The sequence below is a fragment of the Mesoplodon bidens genome (genome assembly GCF_964165515.1).
Source record: "Mesoplodon bidens genome assembly, chromosome: 20".
Classification (NCBI taxonomy): Eukaryota; Metazoa; Chordata; class Mammalia; order Artiodactyla; family Ziphiidae; genus Mesoplodon; species Mesoplodon bidens.
This window is the reverse complement of record NC_138181.1, coordinates 40,991,506-41,011,237: the sequence shown is the minus strand read 5'-3', so window position 1 is coordinate 41,011,237 and position 19,732 is coordinate 40,991,506. Positions and strand designations below refer to the sequence as shown.

The 19,732-nt window shown below is 39.8% G+C and overlaps 1 protein-coding gene across 7 annotated transcripts in view; it reads right to left on the bottom strand.

The window, feature by feature from the left end:
• The window catches only part of TENM3 (teneurin transmembrane protein 3), a 320,768-nt gene that overhangs the window by 151,791 nt on the left and 149,245 nt on the right, over positions 1-19,732 (bottom strand). For 4 of the 7 annotated variants that reach the window (XM_081221018.1, XM_081221015.1, XM_081221016.1 and 1 more), the window contains 2 exons: positions 10,773-10,871; positions 4,919-5,157 (listed from right to left, as the gene is read on the bottom strand). In XM_081221018.1, coding sequence (XP_081077144.1) covers positions 4,919-5,157; positions 10,773-10,819 — 286 coding nt within the window. In that variant the 5' untranslated portion in view covers positions 10,820-10,871. The remainder of the gene's footprint in view (positions 1-4,918; positions 5,158-10,772; positions 10,872-19,732) is intronic. The other 3 variants (XM_081221019.1, XM_081221020.1, XM_081221021.1) reach the window with 1 other exon arrangement.

Genomic DNA, 19,732 nt, shown 5'->3' with positions numbered 1-19,732 from the left:
CTCTCATTTAGACTAGTTTTGTAAGAGGTTGTCCATACTTGTACCATCCAAATGGTAGCCATCAGTCACATGTAGCTGTGAGTTCAAATTAATTAATAATAATAAAATGTAAACTCCAGTTCCTTAGTTGCATCAGCCACATTTCAAGGGCTCCACAGCTACATGTTTCTAGTGGCTACTGAACTGGACCGTGTAGAAACATTTCCGTCATTAAGCATCACATTTGACAGTGCTGGTCACGGACCACGGCAGCATCACCTGGGAGCCTGTTTGAAATACAGACTCTCGGTTCTCACGCTGGATCTGCTGAATCAGAACACGTATGTTTACAAGATCCCCAGATGATTCCCAGGCACATTCAAGTCTGAAAAGCACGAGTCTGGACTTTCTGTCTGCGAATTACATATTCAGGGATGCCACTAGAGCAATCTTTGAAAAACATCAACGTGATCCTTTTTCATTGCTATGCTTTCATTCTTCCCTATTTTCAGTTCTTCAAAAACCCCATGGGAGGCAGTATAGTGTCCTGGGGTGGTTGGTAGTTTCCAGTCCAGCTTCCATTGCTTACTGGCTATGTGACTTCAGGTGAAGTGCCTCTCTACGCGGCAGGTTCCTGTTTGTTAAACGGAGACGATAACTCCTGGGGTTGCTGGGAACATGAAAGGAGGTGGTCCCTACACAGTGCTGGTACACCGTGAGCCTCCACGCGCACCACTGTGGATATTCCACGCTTCGCCCTTTCCATGCCTTGGATGACCTCTTCTCAAGGTCATCTCCCACCAATCATTCTGACGTCAAACCTAGTGAACTGAACTCCTCTGCATCTTTCAAGTATCGCCTGCTAGACCAACTCTTTCTCCAGCATCTTCAGCCACAGGAGTAAGTGTATCCTTCTTTCCTTTCCTTTTCTTTATTTGCTCATTTGGATCAAGTTGCTATGAAAGCATGTCCTGTTCAAAGTGTGTTTGCATACATGTCTTTATCACTGGACTGAGAGCTTCTAGAATGAAGGGCTAATTTGCACCTCTAACACCTAGTGGAGCGCCCGGAAAAATGCTGACCTAAAAATGGTTACTGAAAAACCATAAAAGTACCAGAAGAAAATTTAAGTGACTTAAAAAATAATACTTGGAGTAAATAAGAATTTTATAGGTATAACACGAACATTAGAAATTACAAAGGAAAGGGACTTCCCTGGTGGTTCAGTGGTTAAGACTCTGTGCTCTCAATGCAGGGGGCCTGGGTTCGACCCCTGGTCAGGAAACTAGATCCCACATGCATGCTGCAGCTAAGAGTTTGCAGGCTGCAACCTAAGACCCAGCACAACCAAATAAATAAATAAATAAATATTTTAAAAAAGAACTTACAAAGAAAAAAATTGATAACTTTGATTACTTAAAAAATTCTATATGGTATATGGCAATACAACCAAAAACAAAGTTCATAATAAATCGGAAGAATATGTAACATACGACAAATGATCCATATCCTTAATAAACACGTGCAACTGCCCCCCAAAAAAGAGCAAAAGCCCCAATAGAAAAATGGGGGAAACTACGCTATTCCTACACATACATAAAAAAATACAAATGGTCCATAAGTATTTGAAAAGATGTTCAGCACGACTAGTAACAAATGAAAACAACAGTAAAATGTTTTCATTTCAGAGATTGCCAAGGATTACAAATATTGATATTAAGTGGACTGGTACTTGTGTAAACTGAGGGTAACTTGGCCATGGTTTGCCTACCCTTTGGCACAGAAAATTTCTTTCAAAGAATTTATTCCGATCAAAAATTTGATCGACGGAACCCAGCTGCACATATAAACACACACACACGTGCATAAGAAAATAGTCACTGCATTTTCTGGAAACTGGTTAATTAAAAATAGCTGCTAAATGATGTTTAATGAATGATAAATGAGAAAGTCTGGTACAAAATGAATTAAAAATATGGGACTCTAAAAAAAAAAAAAATATATATATATATATATATATATATGGGACTCTAGATGGATATGTGCATCGAGAAATATCTGAAAGGGCAGACACCAAAAAGTTAGCAGTGGTTACCTATGCAAAGATATAACACTTACCTGTGGGAATTAGTTTTAACTTTCTTTTTTGGCCTTTCTTTAGTCTCTGAAAGTTTTTATAGGGACAGGAAAAACAACCAAACAGCAAAGTCTGTCCCTGTCCCTGCCTCCCTTTCTGACTATCCTAAGATAATTTTATCTTAGAGAAGAGACTTGTTAACGCTACAGTATCTCATAACTTCTCATGACCTTACTGGAAGGTGAGAAAGAAAATTCTAGGCGAGAAATAATTTCTCAGGCCTTTTATTTTACTTATTTCTTAAGGCTTTGACTTTATATTGACAGTCAATATGAGGGAAGGGAACCTCTAAGGGAATGGAAACAAGAACATTTAAGGATGGCTGTCCTTTTGCTGAAGGTTGTGCAGTCAATGTGATGATGACATTGGTCTCCCCACTGATTGTGGGGTTTATCAGGCTGATCTGGCTGGACAGATCTCCCTCTCTGCTTTACACACACACTCAATAGAAAAGGACAGCCTTCCCAGAGATAGAAGTGTCCTATTTTTTTTTTTTTCCCCAAGGGTAAAGGCAGTATCTTCACTCTCAGAAAGATTTATCATGCTAACTGATGCAGAAATGAAATGCTTTACCTGATCTAAACAACAACAAAAAACCATTATGTTAGAGTGTTAGTTATTGAAGTACAGGAGGACCAGTGAAAATTCTAAGTATATTTGTGTTTAATTAAAGCAATAAAAAGATGAGATAATTCTCTGATGATACAAGTAATTTTTGGCAGATAACACTTGGATTGTATCACCTTAATTTCTAGGACAGAAAGTAAATCTTAACAGATGTTCAACAAATATCTGTTAAACTAACAAGAGTACGTGAGTATATTAATTATATAATTTGTATGTTTCCATGTGGGGAAAGATAAAACCAAAGGGAGACATTTATGATACTGGTACTGGTAGGCGTAAAGTAGGATGCTAACCACTAAACAGTAAAAACAGGAAATTTGAAAACAAAGGAACATTTGAGTCTTTACTTAGGAGTCTGATATTCAATTATATCCACCAATGGATCCTTAAAAAGAGTACAAGGCTCATAAATAACAGTGATCTGATCTCACATTAAAATGCTATTTTTCTTCCTAGTCACGCAATGTAAATAAAATTAAATGGTATCAGAGTTGATATTCAAAATATTTAACAACTGGTGGGACACAGGTACTTAAGATCAGAAAGGATGTCTGACCACACATCCACAGCACAGACACTGAATTCCGACCCTGCAGAGTACTTATCTATCCGTTTAGCATGTACTATAGTAAAAAAAAAAAATCCCATACAAATACATATGCTTAATTTATTACATCCCATTTGTGACTGCTGCATTTCAGAAACCATTTAAAATTCCTCAGCAGCACGCTGCTGACAAGTACAAGTAATGTATACAGTTAACCAGAAGAGATGCTCTTAATGGCTGGCTATTTTTTAGCTGAATACTAGAAATCTGTCTGTGAACACAGATTTTTGTTGTGACGTTCCCCGTGTCCCTCGAGTGTTATGGAACGGCACAGCAGCACATCATTAGTGTGTGATCTCGGCCAAGTGGCAACCCCTTTGCTACCTGGTTTGACCACTTTTACAAGGAGGGAGTTAACTTAGATTGAAAAAGACAGAAAGGTTTCATCTCGTGTTCTTCTCTGATGGACAGTGGCTGTACGAAGCCCTGTGATGTCGATAACGAGGCCGTGTGCAGGTTTGGTGGGAATCGGTGCCCGGATTCATTAGCGATGTCGGCCACGGTCAAAGAATCGGAAGTCACAGTACTCCACATGCCACCGAGTTGCCAGCCCTGACTCAATTATCTCTAAAGTTCCTTCCTTCATGCTCTAAAATTCTATTTTCCTCTTAAATGACGTGACTCAAAATCGTTATTTCACTTTCCAAAGGACATCATTTATAACTAAGGAGTATTGTAGTTAATGGTAGAAACTGGTTCACCACAAAGTGTGATCCTATTCTACAGACAGCCCTGTGATTCTCTTATTCAGCTACAGAATTTCATGGGGCATCACAAATCGCTTTGTAAACCTGAGGATGCGTCACTGGCTGTTGTTCTTGTTGGCAAAACACACAGCCTGTGATTTATTTCAGTGGACACCATTTGCATTTTGACGCGGTGGGCCTTTCCCTACACTTAGAACAGATCAAGGTCGGATGTGCTCATTTCTGACACTGGAATAAGCAACTTTCCAATAGTGTGAACACTCATCTACGCCCTGAAACAGTTAGAGAAAAGGCATATTTACAACTTCTATTAGCAGCTCCCATCATTCGGGTGACAAAAAACACGATGGATACCACATCGGAAAAGCTGGCAAATCCTCACAGAGGAGCGCGCATGTGATCCAGCCATTGTTTTATGGATGCTCGGCTCTCTGGAGAGTGTTTCCTGAGTGCAAGAGGATGGCCCTGAGCGGTGGGTTTTACACCTAGACAGCTGAGCTGCCTGAAAGACAGTAACGTCGCAAGGAGCAGAGAGCTTCCTATAGACTGCCCTGAAGGAGCTTCCTGCACAGAGTTCATTCCTCCTACAAGCGCATCAATTATCTCCTGGACGTGAAATGCCACAGAGCTGCCCATATCTCACGAGGGACAAATCCGACACACACAGACTCTCTGCTGTGTGTCCAAGACAGACCTCGTGCCTCATGCAAAGGCAGCTTTTCCATTTATCTACGTATGATGGAAATTACTTAAAATACTCTGTGATTTATCATATATCAGTACCAGCCCCTCCCCCATGACATATAACCTCCGAATACACACCTTGACCAAATAAATCGAGTTCTAGAAACGTGTTCTTACCTATAAAATACGACAGAAGTATTGCCAGGAGCACTGAGACCCCTACAGCACACAGGGCGGTGCATTTCCAGCTACAGTACTTTGAAGACTTCTTGAATTTAAAAGCACTTCTTGACAGGGTGTTTCTAGGTAGTGGCCGAGTAGGTGGCGAGTAAACAGAGCCAGATGCCATCGTGTATCCTGGGGTTGCAGTACTGAACAGTGGCGTTGTCCCTGTTCCTGTTTTGAATAGGAAATGCCTGCGGGACGGGAAAAAAATCATTATAAGATACAAATAGATTAAAATGCGAGAGACAGAGACGGCGAGGCATGAGCTCTCTTCTATTTCTCTCTCTCTCTCTGGCTTTAAAATCATTCACTGCATATCATTCAAAAAATGAGAAATTAAGAAAATATTTTAACCAGAAAACCCAACTCAGAAAAATGACTCCGGGATGAAAGACACTGGTTTGCAATGAATACAGGAGGATTTACGCACACAGATGATTACTGCCCTTTCAAGTAGGTGTCCTGAGAGACCGCAGAGTTGTTCTAATCGTACCATTTCCTGCACAAACCATTTTGGAAGTTCCCTTTATGAACTGCCTTCAGAACATCTTCACATTTCACTTCGGAAAAGTAATTATATTACTTTATAGCTACGTGTGGATTTGCTTTGTATGAGAATATGTACTCCTACAAACACAAGCACACCTGATCACGTGGTACAGACTGATTTCTCTTCGGGACGTGTGTGCGGACTTTCTTATCCTTCCCCTCCCCTTCCCCCCCCCCAATAACGGGTACTGTCAAGCCTGGCCACAGGCAGCGGGTCAGTTCTCCAGGGGGGCAAACTAAACTTATCTTTCGCTTATGTCAAACATAACCAGGAAAGTAAATCCGCTGGAGGGAGGGATAGAGAAAGAAAGCACTCACAGAACACTTTCTAAAACCAGCCTAAATAAATGAAGAGGTTAGTGAAGCAAGTTTTTAGATCAACTCCAGAAAGATTCCTTAACGACTTGAGCCAAACGACAGCGGGGTCAACTGCCTCTAAGAGCGGTCTGCTCTCTTACCTTGAAAGTGTTTAAGCAGAAATTTGAACGATCACACGACAGGAGTGCTGTATAGGGAATTCTTTAGGAAAGATGACTCGTTTTAAGATTCCTATTAACAATAAAAGTCCCCAAATTTAGAAAAAAGCACCATGTTTTTCATGGATTACATTTCATATTATGCGAGTATCTGACAGTGTATTTAGTTTGTGTCCCAATATTTATTATCATTTTCCCTAACAACACATCCAATTAAGTCAACAGACTGCTCTCTCCTTTCTATGCAGGAGGCTATAGGAAATAATCGGGAATATTCCACCATGGTACAATACAGTCTTTATGCAAGATGATTTTAAATTGTAATACAATGAACCTATTTTAATGGGTATTAGAAAATACATTGAGTATATCAAACAAGTTAAGGGGTTAGAAGGACAGAACTTGGAAGCTAGATTGCTGAGGTTCAAATCCTGCTTTACTACTAGGTATTTGTCTTTGGGCAAGACACCTAACCCCTCTCTGTGTTTTGGTTTCTTAATCTGGAAAATACAGATAGTAATAGTATCTTCCTGTCGGGGTTGTTATGAGGCTTTTATGAGTTAATATTTACTGTAGTGTACTTGGAATACAGTAAGCACAATGTGCTTCAGAAATGAAAAAAATCAGTCATAATTTTACAAATATTATTGTTTATGAAAGGTTAACCAGGTATTTAAGTTACAAAGAGTCCATTTCCAGAGAATTATTAAGTGAATAATAGTGTAGCTGGTGTACAGATATGGTAAAAGTCATGAAAATTTGCCTGACAGGTATAGTGGAAAAAATTCTAGGCTAGAAATCAGAAGATTGAGGTTTAAGTTCCTGGTCTAACATTTCCTACTTTTATGATCCTATTTTCATCTGTAAAATGATTTACTTATCTCACAGGGTTGTAAACCAGTTAATGCATCTAAAAATGCTTTGTCAACCACAAAATTAGAACAGATGCAAATGATAAGTAACTACTTCTGTAAATTATACTAGCGACTGTATTGTGAATCCATTTTCCCCCATGGAACAACTTTATAAAGCAAATTTTAAAGTTTATAACCTGAATTAAATGGTATGTTGGAAGCAGTACTTTTAGCACCTACTACCATATTTATATTCAGCATAATTATTAAGAATGTGGGCTCTGGATCCGGATTGTCTGGGTTCAAATCCAGACTTCACCTATAATTATCTGCATGAAGTTTCTATGTGGCTCAAATTTTCTGTGTGTTGGTTTTATCATCCATTAAATGGGAATAATAATAGTACCTACTACATAGGCATTTTATGCGGATTAAATGAAGTAACCTATGTGATGTGTTTACATCTGGCACCAGGTAAGTGCTGAATAAGCATTAGCTACTTTTCTTCCCAAATTCACTCACTGGAATCTATATTCCAAAAGACCCAAAAGTATCGTTTGAAGACTTTAAATCCCAAATCAGAATATAACACCCTCACAACCAATGTCTACAAAATGAATTCCCTGGTTTACAAATTTGACACTGGCAATCCCACACGTGGGAGGGCACGTACGCTGGAGAAGAAGATGGACTGTGTGGTGCCAGGGAGGACCCCGACCATCCAGATCAGGGGCAGGTAAGCTTTTTCTGTAAAGGACCTAACAGTCACTATTTTAAGCTTTTCTGGCCATACCAACGCAACTCTGCTTCTATAGTGACTGCAGCCACAGATGATACATACTTGATTATGGCTGTATTCAAATAACATTTATTTATGGACATTGGAATTTTCATTTCATGTCATTTTCCCGTCATAAAATATTCTTCTGCTTTTGATTTTTTTTCAATCACTTAAAGATGGAAAAATCATTCTTAGCTCATGATCGCTACAAAAACAGGTGACAGGTTGGATCTGGCCTGAGAGTTGCAGCTGACCCCCTGATCAAGGTTCTCACTTTCTTTAGGGTTAAACATGAAGAGTGAGCCAGGGTCCCAGCGGCCCACAGTAACAGACTACTTCCTCCCTGCCTTGGAAAGGAGTAACAAAACGCATTCTGAAGGATACATGTCCACACCTCTTGGAGAAGGAAAAGGTGAGGCAGGAAAGATAATGGAGCCAGAGGGGGATCCTCCTGAAGCCCCCGTTCCCTTTACTTTCCATCATATCACCACGCTCATTTCCTTCAAAGCGCTTATTACAGTCAGTTCCTATCTTGTCCATCTGTTTACTTGGGCGGTGGGTTAAAGTTTTTTAACGGTATTTTAAATGTGCATGTTTCCTCCTGAAATCTCTCCCCCTACTTTCTGTCTTTGCGCTTCCTCCCCTTTCTCAATTCCAGTAGCTGCCTTGTTGCACTGCCCCCAGGAGAGATGAGACAGGACAAGAAGTAGAAACAGGCTGAGTGTCCTGCCGGTTTCCCAAAGCCCAGTCTACTGGGTGAAATGGGGTGGACTGGGGTATAACCAGAATGCTTGGGAGAAACGCAGTGTGATGTAAAATAGGGGTTTCTCTCCAGGCGGGGGGCAGGAAGAGGACCCTCGGGGAGCTGATGAGAGCAGAGGGTTCCACAGGGCCCAGTGGGACAAGCCCGCCCGGGGGAGGGCTGGCAGGGAGTCGGGGGCTGAGGGTCTCCAGAGAAGCCTGAGGCTCTCTGTATACCTCGACGGAGGGTACGGAAAGGGCAGAGCGAGCGACCCCTGAAGCCAAGCACCCAGAAACAAGCAGCACGTGGACGGCGACCAGTATGCAGGCCTTGGTCTTGGTACCACGGAGAACCTCTGGGTGGGGTGAAGTAGAACATCTGGATGTAACCAGAATGTTGGGAAGAAATCAAACTCAGGAGGTAAAGATTCCCCTTAGACTAGACAATTTTCCCATCACGCGTGAGGAAGAGGGAAATGGGGGAGACGGCGCTGAGGGCACAGGATCCGCGGTGCCTGGAGACGGAGGCCCTGCTCCGGGCTCCCCGGCGGAGGCCTGGAGAAAGAAGCGGAGGCCAGGGAGCGGATCAGCAGCCCTGAGAATGGAAGACGCGTGTCCTTAAACCTCAGACAGAGACCGGCAGAGGTCACAGGGCGCCCAAGAGAAAACCAGTGGGTGGAGGGCTGAGGTGATGAAGTTGTGGAGAACCTCCCTGAGATTTCTGCATCTGAGCATGACTCACAGGAAGCAGAATGACCTGTACGGCTTCAAGAGTAGCAGAGAAACTGGACCAAGGGGGGCTGCGCAGACAGGAACGCAGCTGTCGCGGCAGCAACGCTGCGACCGATAATGAGGAAACAGCACGAAGACTGAAGCCCCTGGGACTCCCTGCTGCACTCACCGCATCGCCACGGGTTGGGTGGGAGACGGAGAGACCCAAATCACCCGGGCAAAGCTTCCAGGGATGAGAGTTTCAAATAAAACCGAGACAGAAATATAAAAAAATGAAGTTGTTTGTCTAGTATCCTAAATTGATGGCTACGAATGGTATGTCCACTGCACAAATCTCTGGTCTGTCTTCTCCAGTTAGAATGTAAATTCCACAAAGCCTCATTCATCTCTAAGTATTTTCAGGACTTAGAAAGTTCCTGGTACATAATTGTTGCTCCGTAAATATTGTAAAATAAATAAAATGGTGACTACTGTGCCAATGTGGGCAGTGAGTCTTATAGAAATTAAGTACCTTGGGCAAAAACCCACAGCTAATAAACAAATGATGAAATAAAAATAAATAAAAGCTGGAAATTATAGCAAACCCGAACCTGGAAAATGTGTTAGAGCTTTATTCAGAGTGGTTTGGGTCATTTCTCAATGGGAAATGGGATTTGAACCTCAGCCTATGGACCACTAAAGATTATGATCTTAGCTTCAACACTGAAAACATGGTTCAAGACAAGGAGTCAGACACATGCTGACTTCAAATTAGACATCCCTTTTCTAGTTTCCGAAATTTGTGGTATCAATACATGATGTCCGTCTGCTTTGGTGATCCTGGCAAGGAACTCTTTTAAGAACTAGAGTTGAACGACTATGAAATTATTATTTTTCTTAAAGCAAAATGCAACTGTGAGATATTGTTGAAAACAAAGATATATTACTCAAAAATACACTGTTCATCAAGGTTAGTAGAACTGAAGACTCTTTACTTTCAAAGACTTTCTAACTGTATTTATTTTTAAATAAATTTAGGACTGTACTGTTTATATTGTCATACAGTCTTTTAGTTTATTTTGTAAAACTCAAGTAATTTATTTATTTTCTGGCTGTGCTGCACGGCATGCAGGATCTCAGTTCCACAACCAGGGATCAAACCTGTGCCCCCTGCAGTGGAAGCACAGAGTCTTAACCACTGGACCACCAGGGAAGTCCCCTAACTTATTTAATACATAAATTTACTTTTGTTGCTGCAAGAGAAAATAGAATTTGATTGTTTTGGGGGTTATTTTGGCCAATGACTTTAAAGCTCTGAAGTGCATTTCCCCTTCCTCTGTCTAAAAGACTATCCATGTTGGGGGTGGCATTAAATTAGTGCCTTGGAGATGTACGTGCATAGTAAATAAAGAAACATTATAAAACACTGAAAGAGAAACCAAATCACCCGTCAATTATATTTGAGAATCACTGGTCTTCAATATTTTCAGATGGCTTTCCAGGGTGTAAGTATAGAATGAATTTGTAAAGACTGCTTAAATTGATGTATTTTGAAACCATTTACAAATGATGGCATTCATGTGAGGATGATTCCTTTAAGAATCATTACAGCCTCAAAACAGATATGTTAAAATCCACATGAAAAACCTCTTAGACATTAACCAGACTAGTAGAAAAGGTCTATGTCAACCTACTTTCTATAGAGAACACTTGGTTTCAGATTTGGTAGGAATCTGTCCATTTTTAGGTTCTGACAGGATGCCGTCTTTCCAAAGTCAACAATGTCCTCTCCACTCTAATACAGAAAATACAACACACTGACAAGTGCATTTTGTGACTTACCTGTATTTTTAAGCCTAGGATTAAAAAAAAAAACTGTTTCAAGCTTGAACACAATGCTTAGTTTAGGTCTAGAATTCCACAAATATTTAATAAATGAACAGATAAATGAATGCTGGAATTCAGCTACATGAAAAGCATACAAGGAGTTTCCAGAAAATTCTTTCATCATCTAACTCTCTGTAAGGCACTTGCTCCTGTGTTCTGATGGTCTTTCCCACCCTGTGACTCTACACCAGTCACACAGCCTTGGGAATGTGCTTCTCACGTATCAAAAATTCTGCAAAAATTACTGTCAAAAACATATGCTTTTGACCCAGCATCCACATGAGGTTTGGAGAATAAAGGCAGGGATTTTCTTTCCTTCTCAGACCATATTTGGGAATGTAACAAGTGGATCCTGTGAGAATAGGCCCCCATTGTGTTCGGCAATAAAGCAGAAGCAGCAGCAGCTTCTTTGTAACACAGGGCACACCGGAGCAGGCTGATCTCGTTCTGATGTTTCTAATGATGCCCTGCACGGCACCTGTCTCCAGTTCCTCTGCCATTTGTGCCACCATTTTCACTCTGGTGACAAACGAGAGATGCACACTTGAAGAGAGACTATCGGAGACTGGGAGGGGGAAAATCAATTTCAAAGCCCCAAAGGCAGCTGGTGCAGAAGGCCACCGAACACTAACAGTTGCTTTGTGGCTTTGGAATCTTGAGGGGGATTCTATTAACAACAACAAACAGACAAGCACCGTGGAACCGCGTGGCATCATTAACTGTAACGCCGTGAGGCAGCAAAGACAGAAAAGGGGAGGGTCACTCAGTACTAAGCACAATTAATAGCTGCTCGTTTTTCCTCTGAAGTTGAAAGATCCGTGTCTTTGTTGATCTGCCTTCACACCAACCTTTTCATTTCAGCTTTCCGCCTTTGGTTCTAGCTTATATTTCTAACTGACTCTGTGACGGATCTTTCTCTGGGTCATGCCACAAATTTTAAATTACTATCTAAAAAATGACACAGATGAACTTATTTACAAAGCACAAACAGACTCACAGACTTAGAAAACAAATTTATGGTTACCAAAGGGGAAAGCTGGGGGAGGGATAAATTAGGGGATTGGGATTAACATATACACACTACTATATACAAAACAGATCATCAACAAGGACCTACTGCAGAGCACAGGGAACTACACTCAATACTCTGTAATAACTTATATGGAAAAGAATCTGAAAAAGAATAGATACATGTATATGTATAACTGAATCACTTTGCTGTACACCTGAAACTAACACACTATTTTAAATTAACTACACTCCAATATAAAATAAAAATTAAAAAACAAAAAAGGAAATTAGTAGGGACACAGACTGAATCTCCTTGTCCTTCTTTCTGTCTCCATTCCCACCTTTTGGTCACTGTTGGTAACTCTGTCCTTAATGTTTCTCTAACTGATGGATTTAGGGGTAATTTTCAATTACTATTCTTTTCTGCCTGCCCCCCTCCTCCCACCAGTATTCAACCAGTCAAGAGGATCTTACATTCTTTCCTTTACAGCATTTCTCCTTTGCTTTTTTCTCTGTTTCATTCTTTTCTTTTCTTTTCTTTTGCCAGGGTGGAGAAGTTCTTCTGAGTTCTTATACCTCAACTTCCTCTTTTTAATTTGTTTGGCAAACACCAAGAATGGGCACAGTAACATTTTCATTTCAAATTTCCTTCTACTCTCAAGTGAAATGTCATGCTTTAAGTACTGAACCTGCACAACACACTGAATTACTTCTATATGTCCAGTCATAACTTCTATCTACCTTTACCTCAGACCACTTACAATTGCTTTTAATTGCTGTTTTACTCAGTCTCTCAGCAGGTACACTTTGTTCCTTGGTAACTCTTCACTTTTGATTGTTTTTGTCTTTCAAAGTAATCACCACAAAACTTACTACTGTTAAGATTTTTAGTGGAAAAATAATCAGATTTTTGGAGTAAATTTAAATGTGCCTTTCTATATTATATGTAATATCAATTTATTCAGTGCTCATTTTATAAGATCCTAACATCAAGTACAAAATTAAACAAGTTATAAAATACAATTAAATTGTAAGCTTACAAGCGTCACCAGGAAACAAACAGGTTAATATTAGTCTTTTGTTCAGGAGCTTAATATCATCATGATACTCCTCTAAAATCAAGAACATGGTTTAATAAGTCGGCAATTATAGGAACCAAATGAGAAGCATCCCTGGAAAATGTGTTATAGCATCATTCAAAGCCATGTGAGTCATTTCCTCAGTGGGACATTAGGATAGAAGATAAAAGTCAAAAAGAAAGTGTGCAACCACTGAATGAAATTTTAATTAGATCAACTTCATAATTGGTTATCTTCATAGAAAAGAGGGTTTTTTTTTTCCCTTCCATGTTTTATACAGTATTAAAAACCTTTTGAGAGATGAGCAAACAAAGCAAATGATTAGAATGAAAAGAGAATAGTAGTCAGTGTTCAGTTCCGGTCCCTAAGGCACAGCTGAAACCTTTACTGGTGACACACAGACACCTAGAAAACTATTTCTATTGTCTAAAACCTGTTACATCTTATGGGGAGAAAGGCTCTATTGCACAGGAAATGATGCTTTCTTCCTCTTCTTATAGTCTTTGTTGAATAGAGAGAGAAATTTACATCAAACTAAATGTGAACTGTTTAAATGTCTCGATGCCTTGCCTTCTATTTATGTTTCTAGGCAAATCAATAAAAATTTTACCTATAATATAGATGGCTTGCTGCAAATTGGATGCTCTGATTTCAAAGACAATGTGCCAGTAAGAAGAAAGATTGGCAATATTTGGCCAAATTTACAACATTTTCAAAACCCAAAGTTCTCACTTAAGAGCTAAGAAAATTTTAAGTTATAGGTTCTTTTTCCTTCCAGCAAAATATAACTTTCTGGATTTAAGAGGCTTATTAAAGGTCTCATAAGATTTCCTCAACGTCAAACAGCTCTTCTGAAATGACATTTTCAGATTTAAAGCAAATGAGTCCCACACTTGTGGATTAAATTTACCTGGTAATATATGAAGGCTAAAATTAACTACTGAGTTCAAAATAGTTTTAGTCACTTGATGATGCCCAAACAATGGATGGTTTGCCTGGAATTCATTTTAAGGTAAAATACTTACTAAAAATTTTCAAAATATACAAAATTGAATTATTGTGTGTTACCTTTCATATTGCCCATTGTCACTCACTCAGTTACCTGTAATCTATCATTGAGAGTATATACATTAAATATTGCATGAGTTAAAACAGCCCCAAATATTTGTCAGTATTTATTTATTTATAAATTTATTTATTTCACTTATTTATTTTTGGCGGCTTTGGTTCTTCGTTGTTGTGTGCAGCTTTCTCTAGTTGCGTCACGTGGGCTCAGTAGTTGTGGCGCACGGGCTTAGTTGCTCCGCGGCATGTGGGATCTTCCCAGACCAGGGCTCAAACACGTGTCCCCTGCATTGGCAGGCGGATTCTTAACCACTGCACCACCAGGGGAACCCTGTCAGTATATATTTATAAGAAATGATAAAACTGAAAGATGATATTAACTATTATCTGAGCACACTGAACCTTAAAACCTGTGCTTCATTGTAACAGTCTTTAGAATTTTCACTATCAAATTCTGATTTTTCAACTCCAAAGCCAAGTGGATTACCTGTTAAATATATATTTAGCAACATTTGGTAACTGATTAAAAGACTTGAAAAAGCAGTTTATTTAAGTGGTGTGCTTTAGGATAATGATGCAAGCAAATATAAAATTTTTGGCAGCTATTAAACAGAAAACTAAAGAAAGCAAGCACAGGTAGAAAATTAGCTGTTTCTATTCAAGGCTGGGTTCCTATTGGTTTTCCTTGCCTTTCAGCAACTGATTCTCAAGAGACATCTGCAATTACTTACTGTGCTTAAATACCTATAGCTGTTTGGAGAGAAATCTCCGTCAGTCAAGGAGGATGGCCCTAAGCAGTTCTGCGACGATTCCGGAACTAAGAGATTGCAGAGGCTGCCATGAATTTTCAGGGAGAAGCCTACCCACACTAACATCTGCACGAGACTGCAAAAGGTATTCTGCAGTCACCTACCTTTCTCCTGGAAACGGCTCCATCAGACTCTTGATGGACTCACAGGTTTTGGCGGGGCCTTGTGAGCTTACACAGTCAAGGGTCAGGCCACCAACATGAGCAGAAGTGTACTTTGAGACGATTACATACAGTAAAGCAACGGTTCTCAAGCTTTAGTTTATATCAGAATCCCTGGCAGACTTGTTAGAGAAGGTCTGGGGTGGAACGCCAGCGGCTAACGCTGCTGGTCCGGGGACCACGTTTTATTCAAGACTCCCATCCAGATTGTGTAACAAAACAGAAAATCAGTTCAAAAGACTCCTGCTTAGACAGTCACTGCTGCTAAGTCACTTCAAGTGGTCAATTTATAGCAACTGTAATTTGTGCGATACGAGGCTCAATCCATCTGATCTCACAATCAAATGGTTTAGATATTTTTCATTGTTTTGTGTCATCTCACTCAATTCCTTACTTCCAATACCCCCCCTCCATTGTTCCTCCTTTTCAGTTTCACCTGTTTGTTAAGAAATTGGTTGCTTCATCCTCTTTAATCTCATTGCTACTTTTAAATGTCTACCATGTTTATTGGCCTTTACTTTCTCTAAATTAGACACCAGTATCCATTCTCTCCTGGCTCTTCTGTTTCCTAGAGGTATCTATATTTCCATGTGCTTATCAAACATTCAGCAACATACTATCTTATTTCACAAGTACCTTCTTTTAGGGAGTTCTTTCCTTTTCTCTTTGAACTTGACACTTGGATTTGTGAGTCATGTAGAAGGCTAGCTGATAATTCACCTTGGGTATTTACAGCTTCCCAAAAGGTTTCAATACTTTTCTTCATAGAGATGATGCTATTTCTCTACTCTTAACTTTTTTGGCTGGAATTGTTTTTATATGTTCTTTTTTTCCTCTAAAAACTTTGCTTCAATGTATTACCTGGATTAAAATCTATCTAGGAAAGAAACAGCTATCTCTACTCATTCTCTTTATCTATTAGAAGAGACTTCTGGAAAACTCAATTCTAACATTTTAAAAGCACTGTATACACACACACAAATATAACCTCCTTACTCCTTTACACATCTGCTACTTTGAGGGGAAGGAAAAAAATAAGAGTATTTTCCCTCACAACATGGCTTCTCCCTAAGTTTTCTCCTTTGAAGCAGCTGAGGACAAAGCTGTGACAATCAAGGTGCTGTTCCCAGCACTGGCTACGGTGGGTGCACGACCACACACACCCTGACAAAGGTTGCAGCAGTGGTAGCTTCTGATCCACAAAGCTACATGATGAAACAAAATTGTTTCCCTGAAGCTCAGAGGGTGCAGAAATCCCCCGCTGAACCCTCATTATTACAGGTGAAACTTTTTCTTTCATCCTTTACATATTATATTAAAACGTGCTTTCAAGGGTGGGAGTGACAGAACCAGTTAAGAGTAGTACTTAACTGGTAGAAGGAAAGTAAAAGGTATTTGGAGGACTAGTTTTTAATTAACTTCTTCAATAACCACTCTGGTAGCAGCAGCACTTGCCAAAAGCTTTAACTAAGAATAAAAAATTATCTAATGGGATCTAAAAACGGAAGAGGCTTGTCTCAAGGGTGGACTAAAAAGGTGAAACAGTTAAGAAAAAATAAAATTTACCGAGAGTGAGTTGATGATAAACTGAACCTCAATATTTTTTCACCTTGCATTTTGATCATTTAATTTCTGCTAATTTTTAAATACGACGAGTCTAGGAAAGGTGATGTGTGCATGTGTGTGGGTGTGTGTGTAAATTTTCTAAGAACTGGACAGGGCTCGTTCAAAATGGATTAATTGGGACTTCCCTGGTGGCACAGTGGTTAAGAATCCGCCTGCCAAAGCAGGGGCCATGGGTTTGATCCCTGGTCCGGGAAGATCCCATATGCCACAGGGCAACTAAACTCGTGCGCCACAACTACTGAGCCCGTGCACTGCAACTTCTGAAGCCTGTGCGCCTAGAGCCCGTGCTCCGCAACAAGAGAAGCCACCGCACTGCAACAAAGAGTAGCCCCTGCTCGCCGCAACTAGAGAAAGCCTGCACGCAGCAACGAAGACTCAACGCAGCCAAAAAAAAAAAAAAAAAAGTGTACTTTCTAAAAAAAACCCAAAAAACAAAATAGTCTAATTATTTTGCTTCTAATATAAAGGTATTACTATTATAAATCTAATTGAAAATGCTTTATAGTATAAGTAATATACTGTGCATCCCTGAATTGCAAAAAAAGGAAATATTTTAGACTCCTACTAATTAAAATGCCTCTCTTGTACTACCTTTAAATTAATTATGGCATTTATTTTAAAGAAAAACATTTTAAATAAGAAAATTAAACATCCTCCAAGTGAGTAATCAGCATTAGAATGTAAATTACATATTTTGACATGAAAACAAAAAACAAGTATGTAATGATTCTAGCTGTGACACAGTGAGTTAGTGAGACTGATAAACTATTTCATGCTGATAGCATGTTGTGTTCTCAAATCTATTACACTTTTGAATTGATGTGCTATTATCTTTGGACAACTTTCACACTGGGAGGTGATCCCAGCAAGAAAAATGTTTTAAATGAAAAGCTTATAAACAAGATACATTTCACTGATGTTACCTGAATTAATATGAGCTATTAGTGGTTGTACAAGAGGTTTGTGAAAAAAATTGTTTTATAATATTTTACAAAAAATTGCAATATGAATGTATTAATAATTATACATTTTAGCAATTGCCTCTGTATCAATTTATAATCATACTGAATGTACAACAGGTACATGGTAAGTACAGCATTATGTGTTAACTGATCTCTGAAAATTGGGAGGCAAAATTCTAGACAGTATTAAGGTGATTTATGGGAAATATATTTAGTGAATTCTTTACTGTCTTATACATTCACTTTTCAGTCTTAAGCGACAGACATAAAATATAAAATTTAAGCATAACCACAGTTGTAAAAAATAAGTAGGTCTACAATAGGAGGCAAAGTATCTTTATTATGACTTGTTTTAACTTAGACATGTTTATAATCAAGCAACAAGTCGTGTTATACAGTTTGCTTGGGAGCATTAAGAACTGAACAACCACGGGTTCGTGCCCCGGTCCAGGAAGATCCCACATGCCGCAGAGCGGCTGGGCCCCTGAGCCATGGCCGCTGGGCCTGCGCGTCCGGAGCCTCTGCTCTGCAGCGGGAGAGGCCACAACAGTGAGAGGCCCGCGTACCGCAAAAAAAAAAAAAAGAACTGAACCAGATTAAATATGCAGACTTTTTTAAACCAGTATCAAGATGGCTAAAATAGTTTAATAGTCTTTGTTATATTTTAGTTATTTTAACTGTGTAGCCATGGTATCGAATGCCCAAATCTATATTAGATATTTTCCTACATGTTTTAAGATACCAATTACACTGGGCTTCCCTGGTGGCGCAGTGGTTGAGAGTCCGCCTGCCGATGCAGGGGACACGGGTTCAAGCCCTGGTCTGGGAAGATCCCACATGCCGCGGAGCAACTGGGCCCGAGAGCCACAACTACTGAGCCTGCGCGTCTGGAGCCTGTGCTCCGCAACAAGAGAGGCCGCGACAGTGAGAGGCCCCCGCACCGCGATGAAGAGTGGCCCCCGCTTGCCACAACTAGAGAAAGCCCTCGCATAGAAACGAAGACCCAACACAGCCAAAAATAAGTAAATAAATTTACTAAAAAAAAAAAATTCCTATGTGCTATTTGAACAAGACTTAATCTACTTAATTATTAATTCATTTAATTATTGATGGCTTAAAATTGCTCAGCAAAGCTCTTTCTATAAATTTGAGAAGGAAGTGTGAATATAGGTAAAGAGAAGAATTTCAGGTGTCGATGTCAGTTGATGGAGAAGGAAAGAATTCCAGGGTTGTTAAGAGATGCTGAAGGTATCTTAATCAATCAGATGTGTGACAGTGAACAAAAAGTATTTAACAAAACAAAAGAGAAAACAACCAGTGCAAAGAGTGGTGAGTGATTTAAGTTAGGCTGATTGAGGACCTATTTACTGTCTACAAAGAAAAAAATCATGTAATGTAAACTTCATAAAATCCCCGCTCTGTGTGATTGTAAACTCTGTTTTTTTTTAAGATGAGAAAACTGAGCCTTAGCTTGGCAAAGTTAGTACAGGGGCAAAGTCATGACTTTTTGTCCTTAAAACTTACGTTTTTAACTGGTTATGTAATATAGTAGTAGTCGCCATATGAGCTATGTATCTTAATGCATGTGTAAAGCACCCTTCTATCTGTATTTATCTCGTATTTTAAAAATAAGATACCAGGGCTTCCCTGGTGGCGCAGTGGTTGAGAGTCCGCCTGCTGATGCAGGGGACACGGGTTCGTGCCCCGGTCTGGGAAGATCCCACATGCCGCGGAGCCGTGAGGCCCGTGAGCCATGGCTGCTGGGCCTGCGCGTCCAGAGCCTGTGCTCTGCAACGGGAGAGGCCACAGCAGTGAGAAGCCCACGTAATGCAAAATAAATAAATAAATAGATAAATAAAAATTAAAAAAAAATAAAAATAAGATACCAGGCTTTTACGCTATTGAATACACTGACTGTGGAGCCTACACCCAGTCCTTTTGCTGGGAAGTCATTAATGTCCATGCGGTATCCTGAGACAGAGAAAAGAGCTCACCAAGAGGAGGGGTTACCAGTAACATCCTCACCTTTTAGCTTTTGCAGCTTGCCTGTGATT